The sequence below is a fragment of the Sycon ciliatum genome, chromosome 4, assembly GCF_964019385.1.
Source record: "Sycon ciliatum chromosome 4, ocSycCili1.1, whole genome shotgun sequence".
NCBI lineage: Eukaryota > Metazoa > Porifera > Calcarea > Leucosolenida > Sycettidae > Sycon > Sycon ciliatum.
In genome coordinates this window covers 25,399,539-25,418,460 of record NC_088646.1, presented here as the reverse complement: position 1 = coordinate 25,418,460, position 18,922 = coordinate 25,399,539, and the positions used below count along the sequence as shown (strand labels likewise).

General features: G+C 45.5%; 2 protein-coding genes and 1 non-coding gene across 3 annotated transcripts; 2 read left to right on the top strand and 1 right to left on the bottom strand.

The window, feature by feature from the left end:
* The first annotated feature begins 2,146 nt into the window (after window positions 1-2,146).
* Window positions 2,147-2,219, top strand: Trnar-acg (transfer RNA arginine (anticodon ACG)). Its single transcript has one exon. It is a non-coding gene; the product is annotated as a tRNA-Arg (tRNA).
* A 429-nt stretch (window positions 2,220-2,648) lies between these two features.
* Window positions 2,649-10,829, top strand: LOC135815259 (U2 small nuclear ribonucleoprotein A'-like). Its single transcript, XM_065328535.1, has 9 exons — window positions 2,649-2,867; window positions 2,947-2,987; window positions 4,633-4,739; window positions 6,114-6,192; window positions 6,409-6,455; window positions 6,816-6,918; window positions 7,693-7,751; window positions 8,035-8,131; window positions 10,205-10,829. The coding sequence occupies exons 1-9, from the start codon at window positions 2,786-2,788 to the stop codon at window positions 10,370-10,372; spliced, it is 783 nt and encodes a 260-aa protein (XP_065184607.1). The 5' UTR covers window positions 2,649-2,785; the 3' UTR covers window positions 10,373-10,829.
* Window positions 10,606-18,057, bottom strand: LOC135815258 (soluble calcium-activated nucleotidase 1-like). The gene is made up of 11 exons (XM_065328534.1): window positions 17,524-18,057; window positions 16,176-16,208; window positions 15,459-15,520; window positions 15,185-15,283; window positions 14,792-14,897; window positions 13,991-14,148; window positions 13,375-13,496; window positions 12,988-13,068; window positions 12,363-12,562; window positions 12,056-12,119; window positions 10,606-10,964 (listed from the first exon to the last, which is right to left on the bottom strand). Exons 1-11 carry the CDS (start codon window positions 17,678-17,680, stop codon window positions 10,940-10,942), a joined length of 1,107 nt encoding a protein of 368 aa, XP_065184606.1. The 5' UTR covers window positions 17,681-18,057; the 3' UTR covers window positions 10,606-10,939.
* Window positions 18,058-18,922: the final 865 nt, after the last annotated feature.

Genomic DNA, 18,922 nt, shown 5'->3' with positions numbered 1-18,922 from the left:
AATCCACCGGGCGTTTGTCGAGGGCCACTGAAGACCAGGTTTCCCAGGGTGCCAGTTCCTCCATGATGGCGAACTGCGCTGCCACAAGAACTCCAGCGAGAATGAAAGCACAGCAACCAACGCCGCGGGCGAACTGAGGAGAGAACACTGAACAATCTGTGCACAATGATTTTCTCTTCGACGGCACGCGTTGCTGTTCTGCTGCATGCATGCGTTTTTCTTGTTGTTTGATCTTCACACATTTTCGCGCAAGCGGTTGCGCGCCGCTGGGACTCGGGGTTACTAAAATTAGTACAGAGCATCTCCCCCTTGGTCGATTTGGACAATCTATGGCTCAAAATTTTCAGGAGACCCTGGCAAAGAAATTTACCGAGACGTTTCTGGATATTCCTTTCGAATGCTGTACTATATCTCACGAAGTTTACGCATATGCTCTGGCATACCCGTGTGAGTAATGAAAATTTGTTTCGGTAAATCTTTTGGAACACCTGTCAACTGTGCCTGGGCCAAGTCTCAGCTTCGTAGAACCAGGCTGAAGTGCTGCTAACTCCTTCAAACACCCCCTACTTCGAGCAAAAATGCGACGAAATGCTGACTGCTGATTGGCCAAGCTGGCATTTTGGAGCACGTGCACCGCCCCCATCTAATCGACGCTTTTCTACGCAACTGTGAGCCCTGACTTTCGTGAGATCGGGTCATGACGTACGTGCACTTGGCCCGCGCAAACTACGAAAATGTGCAGAACGCAAAGTTCGTGCAAAAATTCGTACACACTTTCGCAAGGACTGTCGCGAAACTTCGTTCGAATTTTCGTTTTGCAGAACCTCTCTACTGAACGTTTCTTTAGCAACATGACGGCAACTGAAACAGCAACAGAGAAAGTACGATACATGCACAGCACATTCTTGCAGGTACTACAAACAGATTGCAGATCGTAATTCTTGCTTTGGCGGCACGAAACTTCATTTGGGGCAGTGCAATCTCGGCGGAACTCACAAATAATAAATCAAACAGCCCAGACTCGAGTAAACAAATCCAATCATACAAGTACGAGATCTTCACGAGACGAGACTGCACCCTTTGACTTGTTTCGTATGAAGCAAACAAGTTTACTGAACCTCTCCACAATGGAGATTTTCCCTGATATGCGAATTTATTTTGCAAACTCGGTCAATGCCCGGGGTCCTTGAACCTTTCCCTCCAGATTGGGAACAGCCAACGATAGTATGCCACTGACCAGTGCCTTACTTGTAACGTACCAATGTACAATGAATATGAGTATTTCGACAACACATCTAACATAAGCCTTCCCGTCAAGAAGGTGAACTCGCGTTCTTCGCACACTGTAGACAAGGCCAAAGAGATAAAAATGGATCTAAATCCGAATAAAATCAGCACACGTTTCCGTAAATGAAAGTGTGAGCATAAGCAAATGAATCAAAGGAAACCGGTCAACTCAGAGATCACCTGTCATCGAGTATTCCGTAAAAGGAGGCCTCGGCAGCGGAAAAGCTAAATTTAGAAAGAGATCCTGTCAGCTTTTCCATTATTTCTTGCATTCCGCCCAAAATGAGCACACTTTTCGTAAATGAAAGAGTCAACCCAAGCAAAAGAATCAAAGGGAACTGGTCAACTCACCTGTCATTGAGTAATATTCCGCGAAAGGAGGTCTCAGCAGCGCCGAAACGAAACAAGCCAGGCCAGGAGACGAAATATCCGAAACAGCTCATACAAGAAGCAGTTCCAAAGGAGGAAGTTCCTCGCGCATGCACATCCGAACACGCATCACAATGCACTGCATGCACTGCATCACAATGTCTGCCGTGCACGTGCACAGCACGCGGCTACCACCCGTTGGTAGGTCTAATACCGAGCACCTTACGTAGAGACTTACGTAGCCTAAATGAAATACCGAGCACCTTACGTAGAAACTTACGTAGCATAGCGATGTCGTTTTTCTTGCCATGTGAACACAATAATAGAAAAGCTGACAGGATCGCTTTTCTAAATGTTACTTCCGGACACAAGATCGACCCACGACTCTGGGGCACGAGTTCCGACTTTGTCCTTTCTTTTCTCCTCCTTTGGCCTTTGCAAATGTCTACAATTGTAATGATCACCCAGTCCAGCGTCTGATTTTGCGGATGGTCGCGTGGCCCAACGGATAAGGCGCCTGACTACGAATCAGGAGATTCCAGGTTCGAATCCTGGCGTGATCGAATTTTTTCTTTCCTCTACTTATTTTCTTCCCCTCTTCCAACTCTCGCATCTGCTTTGCATTTAATTTTTGCTTCTTTCAAACTATCAGTATCAAAGACCAAGAACTACAATAATAATAATAATATTATTATTATTATTATTATCAGAATACAATCACAGTCATCAGGTCATGTAGAAGGTCACGTCAAGGCAGCAGAGTCTGGTTCGACCATCATGCATCAGGCATCACTCACCGGCCGCGCACTGCGCGCAGCTAGCCTGACAGTGACAGAACCGTGAGTCGGATTTGATCGGGAAGATCGGCGGCTTTGAATGATTTTTGGCATAAAAAAATACGCAAGCGCAAAAGTCGACAATATGGCGCCAGAGAAATTTTGCAGAAAAGAACGATCGACTTTGCTTTTTTTCAGTTTCGTTTGCAAAAGATATCTCTGAAAAATGATTATGAGATTCGGAAAAGTACTTCGCAATTAGGACAATTGCTGAAGTAGTTAGTAAATGAGTGTTCGGAGGAGTTTTATGGCTCAGGTTTGGATTTGAAAGACTCTTGCGACTCTTTGAAGCAATGGTCAAGCTCACTGCTGATCTGGTGGCTTCGTCCGCACAGTTCGTGAATGCTCTCGGAGATCGTGAAATTGACCTGCGAGGTGCGCACTCTGAGAACGATGGGTAGGCCCCCATACATGTAGTCGATTTCTAAACTATTGTATTCGTGCTCATTTTCAGGCAACAAGATTCCCGTGATTGAGAATTTGGGAGCTACCTTGGTTAGTATTCAGCCATTTGTGTGTTTATAGTTTCAAAATGACGTTTCATGGTGACTTTTTCCCTTCTCATGTCCCTCAAACCTTTTGGACAGTGACTGTACACGAACTACCCAGGGCACTTCTCTTTCCATAAAGTATGTACATGTATAGTGGAGGATCACCCCAGCCCCAGTGGAGATCAGTGAGCAGTGCAGTGTTGTTACATTCTCTGCTCACGATCCTTTTTTTAGCCCCCCCCCCCTCCTAATTTTAAACAAAATTTAAAGTTGCACACCATTTAATACCAACACCCGTTTGCGATCCATTTGGATTAGGTCCAAAGGATCAAATGCTACTTCTTAGCACTGGCACGGAAATGGAGTATGCACCATATTGTCTGGTGATTGCATGGTGTGCTTGAAGCTCTGAACAAGACCAGCAAACTGTGATCGTGGGTCAGTGCGTGGCGTGCAGCGTTCGTTACATAAATTGCCTCCAACACGCTCTATTCTCATGCACTTAAAGTCCTGGTCTTGCTTGATTTGTTCGAATCACGACACGGTCCCTAGATCGTAGATGTCTGCCAACTTCAGTTTCGTCGGAAACTCTCTTTCAAACCACAGGAAAATGGGAGATTGTGATATTTGGCACGCATATACAGGTAGAGGCTTAACAGCTGCACAGTGCAATGAAGGCAGTGTGCCACGCAGCTGGCCCATAGAATAGAGGTCACAGTTACGTATTTCAGTACTATAGGGTATGGACTTTTGATCACTTTAGGCTCGGGGGGAATAGCTGACCTTTTCTACAATTATCACCAGGATTGCTACCAATACATGTACTGTGTAACACGTTATTTTCGGTGTTTAATTTTGGTGTTTGTAGAGAAACCAGGCACCTATATTTAGATTACACCTAAACGACAATCACGGATGTGAAGGGAATGCAGAATCACCTAATTCTACGTTACAATTGAAACCTGTCAGGTCCCTGTCACTGAAATTGTAACACACCTAAAGTTACATGTTAGGGGCCATCTGTAACTACTGATATTTTTTCGAGACGGTATTTGTTCATTTCTCCCCAGACCCCCCCCCCTCAAAACGAACGTACACAGGCTTATGCGGGGGGGGGGGGGGGGGGTCAGTTTATACATTGCCCGTCCACATCTAGAGGTCGATATTTTTTTAACAAAGTCGAGACGTACAGAGACCACCCCCCCCCCCCCCCCAAAAAAAAACGAACGAAAATCTTCTCTAAAAGATATTGATATATGTGGACAAGGAGAAGGAAAAAATGTTACGAGTTATGACTAGCTGTCCACCAACGTAACCAGATCTTATACAGTCAGCGAGTGCGACAAAATGGCACACAACTGACAAGGAGTACTGAGACATTCGGAGACCTGACACCTAGCTCCAACACTTCTCCAAGGCGCAAACCAACAACCTTCCAACTTGGAAGGCTCAAGTTCGGAAAGGTCCAAGAGGGGAAGGAAAGCGCAACGAACGTTGGTGGACAGTTAGTCATAACTTGTAACATTTTTTCCTTCTCCTTTTTCACCATAATTTAATTGGCTCACCATCCGAGTTGAATATTTGTGGACATACAGCATATTGTAGATTTTTTAAAGTGAGATTTGTTTTGCCTGTTCATACATCTGCAGGATCAGTTCGACACCTACGACCTGTCGGACAACGAGATTCGAAAAATAGATGGATTCCCACACTTACCTCGGCTGAAGTGCATCTTGCTAAATAACAACAGGATTCTGTAAGTAGCTTTCCCCACGCAGATGCAAAAATCATCTTTCGCAGAGACAAAACACGGCAAGCAGACTACAGGACCAAACTAGCTTCAGGCTTCCCACAAGCAACACTTCAAATAAATTGCCACCGATACTCACATAGTTTCATTGCCTTGTCGTCAGGTGGATACAAGCAGAAATGAAAGTATCCAGTAAAATAACTAGTATACAATGTGACGGTGATAAAAGCAGCGGTAAGAGCAATACGAAATGGTGGTAGCAACTTCAGCGATATTATAGAGCAAGAGCAAGAATAAATACATGGAAAGCGTTGATTCTCAAACGTAGAAATAGACACATTTTAGCAAGTCCTATACTTGTGCACATGTGGTGTGTGTAAAGACTTTGAGGAGGTCAGCGTAGATGTGATACAGTACTAGTATTGTGATAACAATAGACAACAAATGGACAGAACTAGCGATATGTTGGTGTCCTACCTATCAGTCGAAGCGTGAAAATGTTCTGTTTGCATAGGTTTAGTGTGTTTGGGCTTCTTTGTGTGAATAGATAGTTTCAAAGCACTCCACAGCTTAGCATTATGTTCACGTGACAAGATTAAGAAGCAATGATCTAGAAACACATTGCATCATTCACACCTACACTGACCTTTTCACATCTGCACTATTTGTGCATGATTATAGGTCTTGCTATTTGTCTATCTACTGTAAGTCAACAAATATTCGGCGCAAATTTATTTTCGGCTATTTTCGGCCGGGGCATTTTTGGCCGAAATTTTGCTTTGCAATACAGGCCGAAATGTGTTTTAGCTAGGCCTGGGAGGCCGAAATTTGAATGGGCTGAAAATTTGTAGACTTACAGTACCGGTATGTTTGAAAATCAACATTTTTCATGTGTTTTGTGTGTTTGTTCTTGCTATGCCTCTTACTGCTGCTTTTATCACCATTACATTGTATGTTCGTTATTGTACCGGTCAGTTGCTATTCTGCCTGTACTCACCTGACAAGACAGCAATGAAAGTACTCGTGGAAATGTGTGAAACTGTTGCTTGTGAGACGCCTGAAGCTAGTTCTGTTCTTCAGTCTGATGTCCAGTCAATTCTTGTACACAAGGAATTATTAGTACAGATGTTGGAACTTTGTATGCGGACTCCTTGGTTGGGTCGGGTTTGTACTATCATCGAAAACCGGGCTCTGCCTCCTCGTTTCGAAGATTCTTGGCGTGTTTTCTCGGAGCTTGTTTGTGCCCCGGTGTTGCCTCTTGTGCTATGAGTAAGTAGGAGTCTTGTACTTGTTCTGTGATTTGTCGGTGATGTGTATTCGTATTTGCGATTTGTGTCATTGTGTTTTCTGTGCTGTTTCCTTTTTCTTTTTTTCATCTAGTCGTATTGCGTCCAACCTTGAACACCACCTGCCGCATCTTGAGACGCTAATATTGACGAATAACAACCTTCAAGAACTTGTGAGTTATTTACAGCATGTTTGTGTGTGGGTGCGGGTGTTACAGACCAGACAGGGTACGGGTGTAGAACGATGTTTAGGAATGGCCCACACTCTTCATTCTTCCCGTGCATGATATATCCTATTGCGCGAGGCATGTATATTATACCTGACTGCTGATCGAGGCATATTATGTGCTTACACGGTGTTTTGTTTGTATGCGTGTTTGCTGCTTCAGACTGACCTTGATCCTTTGCAGACAATCAAAACATTAACAACACTATGGTAAGAGTGCATGTGCATGACTGTACATGTATGTGTGACGCTGTAGTAGTGGGGTAGTGGGGCTACTTGCAGCGGCACTATTATCCTTTGGGCGGTGCAGTGCTCGTGTACAAATACTTGTACATACACACAGGTAGTCTTACATAACAAGTTGAAGCTCAGTTGGAGCAGACTTCCCCTGTGCCCTTTGAGTGCGACATAATATGTTTCAGTTAGCTGGTTCACTGTCTCATCCCGACATGTTCTTGTGCACCTTCATTCAATATTATGGATACTCAATCTGCGGACAGCGTCCTTTGTGGGCTCATATTATGGATAGATCGTTTGTAACGGCCCGACTGTGGCTTTCCTTATCTGCAGTTTACTCAAGAACCCCGTAGCAGCAAATAGCAGCTACCGCCAGTACGTCATCAGCCGTCTTCCTCAGCTTCGAGTATTGGACTTCAGAAAGATCAAAGAGAAGGTACGTCATCTTGTTCTTACGATTGGTGTTTAGTACGAAACGAACGTAAGTTACAGAATGTGCATGTCTATCTGCAAGGTGCAAGCTTGTTCCATGTTGGCAGGTAACCTCATTCCATGTACTACCTGTTGTATGCCGTAATTGGTACAGCAGAACGCCAATTATCCAGACGTCAACTATTCGGTTGATCGATTATCCGGTTCGCCTGGACAATACAAAAAAAGCAGCTTTTTCGAGGGTTTTGCTGATTTTCTCCACTCTGAGCACCATTCAAGCGTTGCACAAGATATCACAACAGGTTGGAGTCAAAATGTATAACGATAAGTGTCGTTTTGAGGGGCTGGAGTGCGCCTAGTTCCTGTTGTACTGCCGAAAAGAATGAAAAATGAAACATGCGGGAATATCCATGTTTTAGATTGATGTGTGACTGCTCCCTTATCCGAACGTTCTTCTCATCCGAATCTCCTCGAGACAGCCTGTTCCCCGAGGGGTGCGTATTATCGGCTCTCGACTGTAATGTGTAAGGGATTTATGGTGTGCTCGCGTACATTTTAGGGTTGCAACGTGCCATAGATTCCTGGTAAGGCCCGGGCAGTGTGGGTCTACTGGCAATAGCTTTTGCATGGAATCTACTGGTTCTTTTGTTCTGTACATTTCCATCTGTGCTCTCTTTTTGTCACTTCTACTGTTTGGTTACATAATATGCAGCTCAGAATGTCACTATGATCATGTGGTCTTGGACCTTGATTTCTGGATCTCTTTGGGTTTCTTTAGGAAAGAGAAGAGGCACAAAAGATGTTTGGAGACTCGCACGCAGCGTCTACAAGCAACACGTAAGTAATCTGTTCGTAGACAACATGTGGAATGCACAGATACCCAGAAGTGTTCTCATTCCCTGCCCTCATTCTCATAATGTAGAGCTGTGTTCTAAGTCGATATAATTATGTCCGAGGGGCAAATTACAGCCCAATCAGTGTCGTAAACACTTCGGCATTCGGCGGATAAGGAGACTACTTTACAAGTTGGATTCATTGGCCGAAAGCTGCCGTCCATGTCCTGACAGATGTGTTGATCAGCTTGTGGTCACTCACGATGTGTGCGTGTTTTTCACCTCAGGTTTGAGCCTGGTGAGAATCTACCAGCAAGAGCGCTTGACCAGGCACCCGCACCAGCTGTACCCCCTCCACCGAACAAAGATGTTCAAGCCATTCGGGTAGGTGCCGAGTAACTTCGATTGGTAACTGTGTGCGTGTGTGTCTGTTCATGTGTGTCTGTGCATGTGTGTCTGTGCATGTGTGTCTGTACATCATGTGTGTGTGTGTGTGTGTGTGTGTGTGTGTGTGTGGTGCATGTGTGTGTGTGTGTGTGTGTGTGTGTGTGTGTGGTGCATGTGTGTGTGTGTGTGTGTGTGTGTGTGCATGTGTCGTATCCCGGCGGCCCGTCTGTTAGGCCCCAGAGCCGTGGTTGACATGATTAACCTAAAACTTCTACGTTAACGTTACAAGGCCGGGCAGTGGTGGCCGTAACTATAATCACATTAGACGTTTGGACACCACATATACTCGCGATTCAGACATATTTAGACATGCTCGGACTACACTACACACGGTTACCCTCGCGCGCGCACGCACATATCCCTGTCCTCGAGACTGTTAGCCAGTTAGTTGTAGAACGTCAGTACCGTCGGTCGGTGTCGTGCAATGTTATTGCATGAGCTGATTGTTTAGTAACTGGTGGTGTTAGTGGACATTAGAGAGGTTCCGGAGTACGATTTTTTTTCGTGCCAAAATCCGTAGAGGCGCTACGGATTTTATACGTCGTTTTCGAGCAGTGAAATGTTCCGGAGTACGGAACTTATGTGTTTGCCGTCATTGCCTAGGTTCCGATCGCAAACACGTCACATTCCCACGCTCTGCCTTTTTATTTTGAAAATTTGTACCGAAATCGATGTTTCTCGTACCAAATTTGCACGCGAAAAATCTTTCTGCACCCGATGACTCAAAATCTCCATACGATCTAGATGTACGAAACATGGTTCGTATGAAAGCCAGTCCACACGGATTCTCCGTGCCGAAAAATCGTATGCAGCACGCCTCGAAAATCCGTAGCACCCATACGGATTTTGGCACGGAAAATCGTACCCCGGAACCTCTCTAATATAGCGTAACGTCAAGAGTGCATAAACAAGAGTATGCAACTGTGGTGATGGGTCAGTGCGCGGCGCGCTGCCTTCATTACGTAACTTGCCTTCATCATGCTCTGAAAGCATGCATTCAAACTAGGGGTGAAACAAAGGTGTCGAAGGTTCGAAGAACCTTCGTTTTCATTTGAAACAAACCTTCGTTTTCACTTCAAAAGAAGGTCAACACACGATTTCTGTACATATATGCACTGATCTTCCTTGTATACAGGAGGTACTGTACTGTAGTTTGTACAGTCGACTAGTTTTGTGTCCACTTGGCTCCCGGTAGGTGCCACTGCAAGTCCATAGTAGGCCACAGACTGCGCTTGAGCGTGGCCATTCACGGCCAAGGTGTGCAGAAGTAGTCTTGGGCAGTTTAGGGTGCAAACTGCGCAGTGCAAAAGCTATGGGCGTGCCAATTGTGGTGACTGCACAGCAAACATGTGCACAGTCATGTACTTGTAGGGCACATGCACAGAGCGTGCTTCAAGAGGAACTGTGAACTGGTAAAAGAATCCTTCGACACCTTCGTTCGTTTTCATGAAGGTTTGTTTGGCAAATTGAGACCTTCGTTTCACCCCTAATTCAAACTCATAATTTCTCGTACGAGCCCATCCGTTTTTGCTCGATTCGTTCCAGTACCTACGCGATCTCTAAATTCTGGCGCGTGAACTCCAGTTCTGTACGAAAGTTCATTTCAAACCAGAGGGAAAGTGCGGTGTTTGATTTTCCGCAGTGCGCGGACTGCAGCTGCATGATGTAATGAAGGCAGCGCGCCGCGCATCTGGCCCATAGAAAAGAGATCACAGTTGCATACTCTTGTTTATGGACTCTTGGTATTAACGTGTAGTTCCTAGATCCTGGGTCCTTTTTATTTATTTTTATAAATCTATTTTAATATTACTGTAAATCAACAAATTTTCGCCAGTAAAAAACTTTCGCCGATCTCCAAAAAAACACTTTTCGCCGCCACTAAAATTTGAGTGCATGGCGTGATGTAGACCAGTTCATCTCACCCTGCACTGGTCCAGGATCACAATTGCTATTTTGTATATGTTGCTGATGTTCTGCCAACTTCAACTTGTCCGTTCTTGTTTCTTTCAGGCTGCCATTGCTCAGGCGACATCACTTGATGAAATGCAGCGCTTAGAAGCTTTGCTCAAGTCTGGTGGCGTGCCGGGCAAAGGCACTACGCAAAGATCGGGACGTGGACAGGCCGAAGAGGAGGAAGATGAAGACATGGACACGAATGCGCATAATGGAGTATCATGATGTTCTTGTCCACTTCCGTGACTCGATGTGTGTGTGTGTGTGTGTGTGTGTGTGTGTGATGTGTGTGCGTGTGGCAGTGTGCTGTTGACTTTTCTTCAAGCCGCATACTGACGTGTATGTGCTTTTCCATTTACGTGTTTTATTCTCTCCGTGCTGTCAAGTTTCTTTGTCAATTCTGTTAACTTGCACGACCCACCCTGGCTACTACTGATCATTCGGAGAAGCAGTCCACACTCTGGTTTTAATGCATTTTTCATCGCCCTATGAAATAGATAAATTAGTACAAAATTTCCATGACATGAGTCTATGCTGTAGCTCAAATAGGCGCTATTGATGCATCGCCTCAGTTTTGACATATGTACAATAATTTGATGTTTGTATTATTCAAGTTAGGTTTCAGACTCAAGCTTTAAAAAAAGAAGAAAAACAATAATAAATGAGCAGAGTCTGGGTGCTACATCATGTGGTCTGAAAAGATATAAGTATCTTTAAAAAAAGGTCTATGTGCAATTGTAATAATGAAGTAAGGGATCGAATGCCAGGCAGGCAGCAGGCATGATGCGTGTACTATAAGAACTCCAGTCCCTCGAATCTGAAAGCAACACAGAAACAATCATAATCAGGGTACTAGTAACTGCCTTGCAATGCCCCCACATCGTGATCCCTACATTTGTACAAAACTACGCACAACGCTTTTTCGATGCGAGTCGGGAAATGGCTTGGACTGAGGCTGCGTTCTTAACTTATTGCAAGTATGCACATTAGTAATTGCACATTGTACAGAAGCACAAGATCCCTGATGAGCAACCAGGCACTCGGTATCACTCCGTGGTGATGGAGCGAAGACAGCACTGGTCTTCCTTTGAATATTGGACACGGACTGGACAAGCGTGCAGGGATATAGTAGACAACGAACACCAAACTCTCCCCCCCCCCCCCCCCCCCCCCTTGGCGTACGGGTCGTGTATGGCTAACCCCGTACCCGTATAGCGGTGGGGAAAGCCATCATTATTAATCAGCTCCAGTTCCTAGCTTCGAAGTACTGTACCGGCGGTACATGTGTACGTTTGTCTTGGAGACTTTCGGATAGTGCTGTACGTGGTGCGTCGTGCACAGGCATTGCTTTTCAGCCTCCCGCAGTATGCATGAAACCAATGCTCCTGAACCGTACGGAAACTCAACTCCACACTGGCAGTTTGCTTGATCGGCATTTCACTGCGTGCTGAAGGCAGCACGCCAACGAAGAGCACCCATGGCTCGGAGATCAGAGTTACTGTAAGACATGTTATTATAACGAGTCGCAAATTTAACGATTGTCCAAAATTCATAGGTTAACGAGAAGATATGTTAACGATCTTGCAGTATTCTGCCATATCCACACACAGCATATATGAAGCAGTACGGCCTCAACGGATCTTATTATAACGAAGAAATGTCATCCGTTAAAACGTTAGATTTGCTTTCTCGTTATATATACATGTCTTACAGTACACACGGTTGGGGCTATGGACTCTTTCGGTAGAATCGACTACAACACGAGAAATGACAGAATTCTGGAAATGCGCTGTGGCAGCCACCCATCGGCAGTTGCACACGCTGGAAGTTACGCACTATTGATAACAGTCACAGAACGTCACCAGAATTGCAGTGTCCATAGAGCCTGATCAGAGAATCAGCACTTACTTTGCTTCGGCAAACTTTTTCTCGGGCATAAGTTTCCTGCCATTGATGTTGAATGCAACGATATCTGGTGCCAAGGAACGTCAAGGAAACACCTGCAAACTACAAGACATGTGCAATGTACAATACTTTGAAAATAGTCACTATCTCATGCTCCATGCACAGCTACCCTTGCTTACAGCTCATGTGTACCCCAGGCAGAGAACAATACCCATACAAAGCCCCCCCCCCCCCCCGGAAAGACAGCAAAAGTTGAAGTTCACTTTCAACACGAATACAATACACACAATGCACTTGGCTGAAAGGATACAGGAAGCTAGAGTTTCACCAAATTCCTCCGATTTCAGAGCAACAATGACTTCATCGTGGGTCCCGGGTACAAACTTGAAGGAGGAGAAGCCATGCGTTGGGTTGAGGTCACCAAGATGGCTGACCTGGATATCGGTGAAGTCATCCCGACACGAGATCATCAAATTGGTGCCCCGACGCTCATCCTCTTTTTCATTATACCTGTAAGCATAAAGCATAACATACAAACACCCACGCACCCACACACACACGTGCATTGGCTATACCCTAAAATATCTTCACGTTCACTTAGAAATACTACAAGTAGCAACATACATGGAGACGATATTAGGTAGGAAGCATGATCAGTTCAGGTTCTATTGTGTACTAAATTAATGGTTTTAACTAGCTTCTCAAACATTGTGCATGGCTTCATTGAGTAATTTTTCTCATGGAAAAGGCCCTGAGCAACACAGAGAGGGTATTAGGAAGGAAAATCAGTGATGTACCTCATCAACAAACAAACTCAAGAGCAAATTGGCGGCTAGCAATGGACACAGTATGTCAGTAAGTGATAGCTCAGCACAAGACACGACTGGTCAGAAGGGGATATGATCTGCAGGGTCTTACGGATAGGCAACTCGTACCTTTCATTGCTGGATCTCCTGGGCAAGAAGTACCAGCGGCGGTGAATCTTACTCCACACTGCAGACTCATGGATGATATAGCTGCAATGCACACAACAATGCACACAGCACAGGCATTCCAATACGCTCCTGTTGCGAACTACCCATGGGACACAGGTCAGTATAGCTGGCCATAAAACATCACTACCTCGAGGTGCCATGGCAACTCTACACCGTATCTCTGGAGAATGTTCGCACAGGCACCAAACCATGCTTGCATCAATACATGTGGACACCACCCGAACGTGTGCAAAACAACCGCCTGTTCTTAATGATGACCGGTGAAACCTGGCTTGAGCATCTAACACAGTCTGGTGGTGCTACAATGTAAAAAGAGCAATCCCTCACCCCGGCCAGCGGATACCAGCTGCAGCTTGAAGTGCCTCGTAGCGCAACGTCCAGTTTTCATGGCGAACTGCACCATTCGGGGAGATAATCTTCACCCACTTAGGATTCTTGTTGAGTAGCACCTGATACACAAGAACAAGCAAATGCAGATTACGCATCCTACACGTGTGCACTTTGAGAGCATCAATTCAAAGTTCTGACATAATCCCACCAAATCAGAGACAGGATATCTAGTACCTACTGTATTTTACCAGTTATAAGTCGACCCTCCTCAAACGTGGGAACTCGGTTTCTCAGTTTTACGGGGATAAAAAAAATTGAAGTTTGGTTATACATGTACTTCAAGTAAGTAAAAGAAGGTCGACTTATACCTGGTAAATTACCGTATTCTTATGTCTTTCCCCATTCGTACACGTGCGCTGTTTTGATACCCACTACATAACACCAGAGCGCATGAAGGCAACAACTTGAACAAGGACTTCAATGCAAAGAAAGAACAAGACGACCATCATAGTACATGTAACTTAGTCAGTAGCATGCCACTATAACAGCGACGTTTTCAGCCAACAGGCGACCAACATTGCAGACAGCGGCAACAGCAGAGGTAACTACTGACCCCGTCACCAGTGGTCCAGTCCTTTCCCAGGCCACCCACGTACAGGTCACCGTCCTTCACTGCCATCCACTCGGCCTTAAACGCTTCCGGCAAGTGACCATTGCCATTGCGCAAGATCACCCAGGGAACCAGATTGTGTTGACTGTCAATCTCATACACTGAACATAACACACAAAAAGCAATGACAAAATCTACTAATGCATTGTGGTAGCATTCTGAAAGGTATCAGTTCTCAAGAAGGACTAAAAAGGTGTCTCCAAAGTCATACGTCGACCCTGCGCGCGCGCGTGTGCGCGTCTGTGTTCGCGCATCTGAAATATACATTATTCATACGTTTTATACCATAAAGTCTCGTATAACAGCCGACCTTGGATAGAAACTTCACTTTGGATGGCACATAACTTAAGCCACCTTTGAATACGAGTTGAAGCTGCAGCTTCAACATGAGAGACTACACTGCCAAGGTAGCACGAAAGTCATGATCATGGACTCTCACATGTGCACAAGTCAAAACTGCAAGCGAACTAGTGACTCATACTGCACGGGCTGCTGAGCTCGAACGGGAACTAACGCAGTGACTTACTGGTGAAGCAGTGGCGATGCATGTACTTTACCATTCAGCACACCAGTAGTCTCACATAGCTGCACAAGCATGCCTTACCGTAAGCAACGCATACAATGTATAAGAAGGCATGTCACACCGTGTCATGGGTATGACAAAGAGCAGAAAAGCAGCTGCTTCTATACCAGACTTTTTAAAGGCATTCAAAGTGACAGCAACCAACAGAGAAAAAGACGTACCAATGCCGGTGCGGTCATCAACAGTATAGAGACGATGATTGAACAGGACCAGCTCGGAGAGCTCAATGGCACGGCCCTTTTCAGATATGTGTCCCACCAGTCGCTCCTGTATCATGATTATACCACCAACAAACAAACAGAGAGCACCCAAACGACTACTGAGTGACGTGCGGCAAGTAAAGAGAGCTGCCGCTTACAAACTTCAACGTCCTCCACAGTAGCAATCAAGAATAGGAGAGTGATCAGTCTTACTTCTTACCACTTGGAGCAGTAAGAGCAGCCAAAAACACAAAAATGAAGAACACTGCAGAGTAAAGGACCTTCTCCCCGACAAGAAACAGGAGAGCAGAAGTCATTCTAAGACATAAGTCTACAAAGCAGTGCGTAGCTTACCGCTTGATCTTCGAACTCCACGATCACCTTTCCTGTGTTGAGCAGTGTCAGCTGACCAAGTTTCAAATAGCTAACCCAGGAGTTCTTGTCGCCATCCACCTACATGTACATACAGCAAGACACGCACAGGTACGTGTAAGGCCTAAGGGCATTCGTGTACTTGCACCCTACACAGGACTGTATACAGAAACGAAAGAGACATGGGTCAAATGATCTTTCTTGCCCGGCTAAACAAGACAATGTCCGCAGATGCCAGTGCAGAGCTACCAGTTACCTTGGATCGCTGGTCCAAGTCGGAAACAGTTGCAATGCGAAACGTGACTCCGTCACTGGTTCCTGGTCAGAAGAAAGCAACAGGACAAAGTAGGCTATCCATGATGTAGCTGTAAAGCTAGAGAAATTTGTATTGCAGTGCGCTGCCCCAATGACCAAAGGTTGGGCATGTAAATCTAGATTGCAATCAGCTTTCCCGCAGTGTAAATAGACAGATAGATAGATAGAGATAGATAGAGAGACAGACAGACAGACAGAGACAGAGAGAGAGACAGAGACAGAGAGAGACAGAGAGAGACAGAGAGAGAGACAGAGAGACAGAGAGAGAGAGAGAGAGAGAGAGAGAGAGAGAGAGAGAGAGAGAGAGAGAGAGAGAGAGAAAGAGAGAGAGAGAGAGAGACGGAGAGACAGGCAGAGACAGCGGAGAGAGAATGAGTGAGGAGATCTGCTAAAACGCAATACAACCTCCAAAGATGCTACCATCTACGACAGGCACCTCTACACTCAGGACAATGTTTCCCAGTCCCATATTTCAACATACTGCTTTTGTCACCGGTCATGTGAACGCATTCCTGCAATCAGGATGTTTCCATTCACCAGAAAAATGCATCTGGTCGCTGGAATGTCTGTACAAGGGAGGTTCTAGTCCATCACACTCTATATTAGCTATGTCAGCAAAACATGGTTACGGACACCTGAGCAGCACAGCCAGACTTACGTTTTCCGGACACCAGTGGGTAGTTTGGATGACCTAACAGTTCACAAAGTGCAATGAGCAGCCAACACCACAACACAGACATAGCGACTAAGTACGCGTGAAGCTACGTACCTGAAGTAAATCCAGATGAACAAACCCCTCACAATACTCCAGTCGTGGCCAAAGAAATCCGAACTGCGGGTCAAAAGTAGCGCCGCTTTGCCATTTCCAATACCGAGAGTACATAACCCCCCAGAGTGTGCAACTCCCACATATCCTTTTGTCCCGACAGAATTTAAAGTTTACGTCATTATTTATGACGCAATGCTCCTTGCAGCAGTGATTTACAACATGTGTACGGGTGTCAACGCATCACACGTTTTTCTTTGCAATAATTTGTACAGGATCGATCGGCTTCGGTCAACCACAGGTTCCGGATTCTTCTGATAATCCGTGTACAGTGTGCATTGCATCATCAAAATGACGTCAACTTGAAATTCTGTCGGGACAGCACCCATAGTGGAGTTGCACACTCTTGCCAATACATAATGCATGTTCCAAAAATCGATCCAAGGGCCGCAGGGACCGCATGAGCCTTGGTGCTGCTTGTGGCACGTGGGTCGGATTTCTTTTGTCACGAGTGTACAACACACTGCCTTGCCCAATTGAACTTCCTGCCCATATGTTACACCGATGCGATGCAACATTTTGCAGAAAAAACTTCGATCGCATCGCTTGCCGCGTCGCAGAAGTGATATTGTGCATCTCGCTTCGGGGGAGTTTAGGCTCTTCTCTTTCCAACGCTAGTAAACCATTCACCACACACATATCGGTGGTGGCACAGATCCATTTGCCGAGTGGGGCCATGACACTGTACATAAGCCTTTTTTTTGTGCAATATAGTACTGTCGGGTACCGAAGAACGAACAGGCTAGGATTTCACCAAGCACAGCATACCGATACCGTATACATGGTGACTTGACTGTGCATTGCCTTTAGTATTTGAAAACAAGAACGGCCTAGGCTACGAGGCTGACCCGCAGTTCTTCGGCGCCCACCGGTACTGTAGTGGCCACACTGATCTCTAATTAGCCGCATGGCCATGCCTGTGGTGTTTGCATCGGCCGGCCACATAGCACTATGTGATTTTCGCACTTGTCCGTTCGTACAAGCATGCCATGCGACAACAAATTCATAGCTGCATAGAGGTTTGGGTGCATAAAGCTATCACGTGTCATACAACAATGTCAAAATCATCTACTACAGTATGTGGCCTCATTAGGGTGTAGCGTGTTCGTTTGGGAATACATATTATAATATCCCCAAAAGTATAACAAGAGCACACATAGCATGCACGCAACAGCCGTACCATCTGAAGGTGCTGTTCGTTGATGGTCGGGCAAGATCAAATAGACCAGTGTTACAGCCATCATCAGAAAGAGAGCGCCGCCAATCTTCGGCGGTATGCGCTGATAACCACCATTTGGACGAACAACAGGCTTTATTGCAGCCCAAGAATCCCTCATCGTCGCGTCCCCACTCCCTGGTCGTATGTTTAACGAAGCCAGGATACCTTTCTGGACCAGAACAGTCTACAGGTCTGACCCAGTCAGGGCCAGTGGTCATGCACTGGTTTCAATTCAATTTGAATTCAATGATACAAGAAACTCATATCATTGAAACATGACAGATGCCACGTTAACAAAATTACTAGTGTTTTAGACTACGAATTGATCCATGCACACTGCATGCTCTGGAGCCTTTCCGAGCTGAAAAGTAAAATAATTGGTGTCGTGATGATGATTACAAAATACAATGGCTAAACATTGAAATCAAACAAGAAAAACTAAACTAATGAAGACAAAGGACAAGTCGAAATCGATCGAGTCGATTTGGAGTCAAATCGATCAAGACGACTGTGCATAATTATGTGTAGTCTACGTGTGTGAGTTCGAGTGTGCAGGTGCGATGTATCACTACACTATCAGCATCTGATCTGAGTGTCAGTCTGCAAGATCAAGACCATGAAGACTGCGCATGCATGCATGGCCAGGTACTAGGTCAGTGCCACGAGGTCGTAGTCATGGCAGTCCCTCCCTCCATTCATGCATCCACGTACGTGGAGGCGCGGTCGGTGTATGAAGTCATTACTAATATCCTCGTATGCAAAAAATACTAACTCCCTGGATCCATGGACATAGCCTACAATTGTAGGTATGCATCATGCATGCTCCATGGATCCATACTTGTATTGTTGTAAGGACCATAGCTCTTTGACAATGCACAGTCAGTAGATACTAGTAAGTCACTACAATAAGTGGATGGCGGAAACCAGAAAATCAGACTGAGCATTGCAATGACTACAAAACTAACTAAAACAGTCACCACACCTGATCACTTACATACTGGCAACCGACAGACTCAGTAGATCTACATGTAACACCACGCCTTGCAAAGACAAGCAAGCTTTTCATCAGGCATAGACTGTTGAGCAGTGTCTTGCGTGCAGTGCACTGAAGTGCAGGACAGACGCAAGCAAGTACAATGTACAGTGCTGCTCAATGAAATCCAGTAACGTCACTCAAGTTTGCGCCTTCCACAATTTCGGAGCCCAGTGTTCGCAGGTCTGGGGCTGCGCAACGCCCGGCGCGTACTTGAATGACACGACTGGATTTCATTGAGCAGCACTGTAGTTTCCCCGACCATAGACTTGAGTTCACAGCAGCACATAATTGATTGGCTTCACCTGCACACCACACGCACATACA